Source organism: Halyomorpha halys, unplaced genomic scaffold (assembly GCF_000696795.3).
Source record: "Halyomorpha halys isolate HHAL.00 unplaced genomic scaffold, Hhal_1.1 Scaffold620.1, whole genome shotgun sequence".
Classification (NCBI taxonomy): domain Eukaryota; kingdom Metazoa; phylum Arthropoda; class Insecta; order Hemiptera; family Pentatomidae; genus Halyomorpha; species Halyomorpha halys.
Window position 1 is genome coordinate 495,067 of NW_027107900.1, and position 6,693 is coordinate 501,759.

General features: G+C 34.4%; 1 protein-coding gene across 2 annotated transcripts in view; it reads right to left on the reverse strand.

Moving 5' to 3' along the window:
• Nucleotides 1-5,681, reverse strand: part of LOC106684800 (dual specificity calcium/calmodulin-dependent 3',5'-cyclic nucleotide phosphodiesterase 1) — a 420,431-nt gene extending 414,750 nt beyond the window's left edge. The window contains exon 1 of one of the 2 annotated variants that reach the window (XM_067046266.1): nucleotides 5,403-5,681. In XM_067046266.1, coding sequence (XP_066902367.1) covers nucleotides 5,403-5,460 — 58 coding nt within the window. In that variant the 5' untranslated portion in view covers nucleotides 5,461-5,681. The remainder of the gene's footprint in view (nucleotides 1-5,402) is intronic. The other variant, XM_067046269.1, reaches the window with a different exon arrangement.
• Nucleotides 5,682-6,693: the final 1,012 nt, after the last annotated feature.

The following is a 6,693-nucleotide window of genomic DNA, read 5'->3' on the forward strand; positions in this document are numbered from 1 at the left end:
ATATTTATTTATTATTAGGGCCTTACATAGTTGACATAAGCGTTACATTTTAGTTTTTTTTTAACAATTGATAATGGGGGGTATAGTTTCGTACAAAGGACGCCCCCCTAACTATATACAATGTTACTATATGTTACTAAGGAAATACATTGCGTGTCTCTTGACGAGGTCTTCGTAGGGTGGGTTCGTCATTCCCTTGCCTATTTTTGTGAGCGCCAACCATTGGCTAACGGGCCTCACAAATGCCCGGGGGGAGGGCTACGAGTGAATTTTGTGAAATTATTTGCTTGAAAAAATACCCGGGTATAGCCGGCCTCGAACTCGCAACCATTGGGTTGGTATACAAGCGCGATACCACACTGCCACCGTCACCCCCAATTAAAAAAAAAAAAGACATCAAAATAATGCTTCTTAATAAAGAAGAAAAGTAAAATTAATAACAAAAAATAACGATATATATAAACCTAACAAAACAAACAATTGCCCTCTAATTGTAAAATAAACAAGTTAATTTAAAAAAAAAAAAGAGAAAAATAAATAAATAAATGATAAATAATAATCATATGTAAAATAGAAGTATTGGAATAATATAATTAATAAATATAGAATTTATAACAGAATGTCCTGGGCTTCAGCCTTCCGGCGAGGTTGGGTTTCCCAAGTTATGGTCACTGCTCCTTTAACTGTCGGCAACTGGGAGTGGAATTTCATGAACTGTTTTGTGATGTTGTTCTATTGACTCCATTTGTAATCTCCGATGCAATTGGCTATTTCTTATGAACCAAGTAGCATCCATTGCAAGGAACTTCTCTATCTCAAGTGTACGTACGCCACCAGTGCTATGACTTGGCCTGGGAAGGAGGTGGATCAAAGATCCTGTGATGGAAGATGGATTACAGACGTCCTGCTAAAACAATTACCGCGGAAGGAAATCGCTCAGCTCACCAACCTGTACAATTCGTGCTTGAGGCTGAGATACTTCCTCGAGAAATGGAAACATGCCATCCTGTTTCCACTCCTCAAGCCGAAGAAGACAGGGTTCGATGCCGACCACTACAGGCCTATAAGTCTCCTGCCACATCTCGCTAAGGTATACGAAAAATATAATTTTCTATAGGGGCTAGGGGAAAAAAAAAAAAAGATCCTTTGCGATTCGTAGGACTTTTTTTTGTAAAGATTGTAATTGTTTCCTTTTTGTAAAGGATGCCGTTCCCATACCTCACAACCGTACATAAGCAGCGGCATGAGAATTGATTTAAGTACAGTTGTTTCTAATTTTAATTTGTATTTTCTATTTAGGATAGGATATAGCATTGCTAACCTTCCGTAGGTTTATGTTAGTTTGATATTGATATGGTGGTTCCAGGTAAGGCGGTGATCTAGGTGAATTCCCAGGTATCTAATGTTTCACTGGCAGGATTCCATTTCATAATTTTTTAGGGTTAGTTCCGGTGGGTTTTGAATTTACTTCTTAGAATTGAAACTTTTGAATTACATTTTTCAATGTTCAGCCTAACCATCCATTTAGAGAAATATTGTTGTAGTTCATTAAGCTGACTTCGCAAAGTGTTTCTAGCGATTATTATGTCATCATGTTGGGATAACGCAGCTGTATAGTCAGCGAACATAGCTATGGAGGTGTGTGCGACCTGGATTATGTCGTGAAGGTAGATGTTGAACAGAATGGGAGAAAGTACTGAACCATGTAGAGTACCGGCATGGATTTGTCAAAGGGTAGAATTTTGTTATTTATTCTAACAGAGAATGTTCTACCGTTGAGGAATGTGCTTAGAATATAGTATAGGTATTTCGGAGTGTCTTCTTTCTTTAATCGATACAAGAGACTTCAACGCCAGAGCTTATCGAACGCTTGTTGGAAATCCAAGAACGCTAGACACACCCTCTCTTCTTTTCGAAACCGTTAATAATAAATTCCGCTAATCTTGCCAGCTGGTGAGAAGTGGAACGACTGTATTGAAAATCATTGACAATTTTGCTGCTCTGAAAAAAAATAATTAAGATGTTTTTATTTTTAATATATTATTTTTCAAAAAATGGGTAATATACTTATAGGTCTATAGCTGGTGATTTGTATAGCCTTCTTACCAGCCGTGTGAATTACTATGAGTTCGGATTTCTTCCATGTATCGCGATAATATCCAGTACACAGGCAACTATTAAAAATTGACGTGATGAAAACGACGGCTTTCCGGGGTAAAATTTTGATTGCCATTACTGAAATCAAATCATGGCCAGGACTTTTCTTAATCTTGAGCTTTTAAATAAGTCCTGGATTTCTTTTGGGGTCGTGAATTTAGGTGGGAGCTGAACTGTTTCGAGAAGGAGATTTAGGTGCTCGTAAATTTCTTCATTGACTAAATTTGGACTTGGATGTGTTGGAGAATGTTTTCTCAAAGAAATTAGCGAGTACTTCAGCTTTTTCGGCGTCGCTAGTGATGAATTCGTCATTGTCTACAAGACTTGAAATTTTCTCACGTTTATCCAATAGACGTTGCGTAGTCTTTCATAATGAATAGTCCTTTGAGTCTAAATTTTCCACATATCCCTGATACTTAGAATACGTTTATTCATCCAGATCCTTTTTAGTTTCATATTTGAGGTGGTTCCATTTCTTTTTGTTAACTGGGTTTCCAGTGCGCATCCACTGCCTCCTTGCGTGATTTTTCTCTTTAATTTTTAGCAGTATTAATTTTGGGCAGCTGCCAGAAACTTTTTTCTTCTTAAAAGGTAAGGTCGTATAGTTGCCTCATGTAAACTGTATGAGACTCATTTAACGTAGTTATACTTTTATCTATTTCTTGGGCGGTAGGAAATTGTTTTTTCAGTAATTTTTCATCGACAAGAATTTTCTACGTTTCCCAGTCGATCACTCCACTAATGATTTTCTCACCGTTTCATTATTTATCTCAGTTGAAAAATAATTAATACTGGGATATGGCCCCAATTTAAAGCTGTGATCACTTGAGAAGAGAGGGGAAACTAAAAGTTTTTGTTAATATGGTATCTAGAATATCAGATTTACAGCATGGTCTGTAAAACGTAGATGCGTGTATTTGGATATTGTGCCTTGCGCAAATATCAAGTAAAGTGTTTCCACTAGAATTTGATTTGCGGCATCCCCAGTAAATGTTTTTACAATGTATGTCACCTTCGATTATAATTTTAGTTATTGAAGACAATAAATTTTCACCATTTATTTCAACGCCTGTTGAACAGATTCGACACTTAGGACTCCATCTTGACAAGAGACTTACTTGGAATCCACACACAAGACTGAAACGACAAGAAACTGCTCGTAGATTCCGATTGCTACAACACTTACTTGACAAACGCTCTAAACTTCCCATTCACTACAAAAAATTAGTATACACTACAATAATCAGACCAATTTGGACATATGGAATTGAGCTCTGAGGCTCCATAAAACCATCAAATTCTTCCCGCATCCAATCGTTACAATCCAAAATCCTACGTAAAATCCTTGATGCTCCTTATTACGTCACAAATAAACTCATTCATAAAGACCTTAACATCCCATTCGTTGCAGATTTGACCCAAACAAGATATGCGTCTTCTTATTACAAACTCCTTAACCATCCTAACCCATTAATTCTTAATCTTTCATCCTTAACAATCCCTGATAATCCTCCGAGGCGTCTGAAAAGAAGATGGCCACGAGACCTTCTAGTTTAAATTAATGTTTGAAGTACCACCAATGGGTGGTTCCTTCCCAAGATTTTCAAGTGTATATACATTTATTTATTGTATTATTTGTACAGTTGTAAATTACAATAAATAAATAATAAAAAAAAAAACAACATTTATTTCGTTATCTTGATTAACTGTGGACTGAGTTTTTGGTTCCGGTTGTTTTGATATTGATCTAATATTAGCATATGAGATTTTTCAAGTGATTTTCGTGGCTGGCCTCTTTGAATCAATCTAAGATATACGAATATTTGGTTCTGAATGTGAGTTTATTTTATTTTTAAGGATTTGATAATATTTACATATCTTATGATTAGCCACATGAGCTAGTTCACAATTTACACAAAATGACTGATCCGTAAATTTTAATGGGCATTTTGAGAAATGACAAATTACCTTTACACTTAACACACCTCGGTTCCAAATGACAATAGCACTATATGAAGTCAGAGGCAAAACTGAGGTCGAATTAAAAAAAAAATAGTTAATATGAGTTCGCCTTAAAGTATCATGTAAAATCAGAATCCGTAAAAGAAATCATCATGCTCCATTGTAAATTCCAATGTTAGGTGTGCTGGAGAAAAACTGGAAAATAAGTTTATAAGATCAACCTCAAATCAATATGGAGAGTTATAAATCAACAACACTTTCAATAAACTTCACATTAGTGATGTGACGAAAAATCTAATAAAATTTCCAAAAAACGTAGAAGGTAGGGAGGGTGAACCTGTATACTGGGACGCTGTATTCGTTGATACACCCACGTGAGCAGGTTTTTGTTTAGTTACAAAATGGTTACAGCATGTCAATGTTATATATTTTTCATAAGAATTTTGATGCATTTTTCGATATATTGTAGTTTTAGTGAAATTTTCTAGTTTAAAAATCTATGAAGATGTGCTCTGAAATTTTTGAAATCCTTGGTTTATTCAATAATAATAGACAGTTTTAAATTTGACTCATCTCATGAGGAAAACCGGTAAAGGGTAAAACCCGCATTTAACTTCTTTTTTTTAAATTGTTTCATATCAGGTTTGTGTTTATTTTTCTTCTGCAATGCTAATAACGGTGGCATAAAATTTCAAAAGAGACAATGAAGCATAAAAGTACAATTAAGATAGTTGTATTGATGATTGTATTTATCTAATATCGGACGCTTTTTTAAAGAGCGTTTATATTATTTATTAATATATAAATTATATATTACTATTCATCTATTTCGAGTACATTTGAATGAAGATCTTTTTAAAACAAAATAAAAGTTTTGGATGTACGAGAATAATAAAAGAAAATAAATGTGGATGAAACGATATATCTTAATTGCCCCATGAAATAATAAGACAGAAGGAGGAAACGTTTTCATTATAATTCAGAAAAAAATATGTTATTCATATAGGCAACAAGAAAAATTGGTATATGGTCATGGCTTATATGTGTATATATATATATGCATTGCATATATTTGAACAGCTTTGAAACAATTACGGTAATTAGTGTTTAAATTTTCAGAGAAAAGTAAATATTGAAGTATTGACTTCCTTTTGATACACCCTGTTATCATCAACATATTATGATTAATTAGGTTAGTAAATACTGAGTATAATATAAAATTTTATTCACTATATGTTAGTAATCACTCAGTTAGTATTTTTGCATCGTTGGTAGTTCCTCACCGAAGTAGTCCACATCGTCGACTCTGAGCGTGAACCTAACCCTCTGGTGTTCCACCATCACATCCCGCGAGAGACTGACTGGTTCGTGCGGTTGATTCCGGAGTGGGGGTACGCTCCGGATTTCACATCCAACACTTAATTCTGGAAATGGTTATTACTCTTCGAATCCAACTGATCGCACGATACGGCAGTGCGAAGATGTACGATTGTCTCTCCGAAGAACGAAGAGGACAACTATGGAACAGCCCGGGCGAACAACGAGGATTCTCTCGCTAATGCGATGTAAATGACGACTGGGAAGGAATATTAAGTGGATGAGAGGTACCGTTATCTCCGTTCAAATATTTACGGTCCCTGCTTTATCAGTTTTATCACCGGCAAGATGTTCGGTTCAGTATAATGAAAAATATTTAAGTCCCAGAAGAGTTAAAAAAAAAACTAAATGCCGTAAGTACCTTTGTAGGTAACAAGATCAGACATTTCGCGGCAAATTTTTTAATTAATATCAAAAGTAAATTTTTTTTTTGTTTTTAAATTCTTTCTTAAAAAAAAAAGTTTCCTCTATTACTTGCAATACTAAATTGAAGCTTACAATTATATTTAACCTTGTATACAGAACCATTGAACGAGCTGTCGTCTCGGAATATAATTGCTAAGATTTTTTTAGTCTCGAGAGCATATACCACATAAATTTAATCAAAATCCATTAGTTTTTATAATTCAATCATGGTCAACTAACAGTTTTTACAAATTAAGTTGTTAAACTTGTAGATGATCTATTTCATAGAACTGCACTAAGTATGTTTCCTTAACAATAGTAAAAATAGAATTCATTTATTATGATTAATTTTAAGTAGTGTTCAAAAAAGATGTGTACAACATAAAAAAAAAAAAGTGTACAACATCACCTTGTCGGGAATGATTAATTTGAGTAACTACATGGACATATTCTAGCAGAGTCAGCAAAATGAAAAGAGATGACTGTGGATGGATGGAAATCGGAGTTATAAAATTACTACAAAAACCGAGAAAACAATCGGGGCAAATGAGTCGAGTAAGATTCGAAGTAAAATTTCAAAAACTCAGCAATGAAAAAAATAGGCTAAGTGCACCAGTTATTGAGAGGTCAACTTTTATTTAACTAAGCTAAACCCTTAGCTTACAACTAGTACCAATTTTAAAAGGATCGTTGGCAAAAAACTCTTTATATTTAAAAACAAAGATTGACCTGTCAATAACTGATGCACTTACCCTAGTTTTGCAACAGGTATTTAACGGTGTCAGAGTAAGT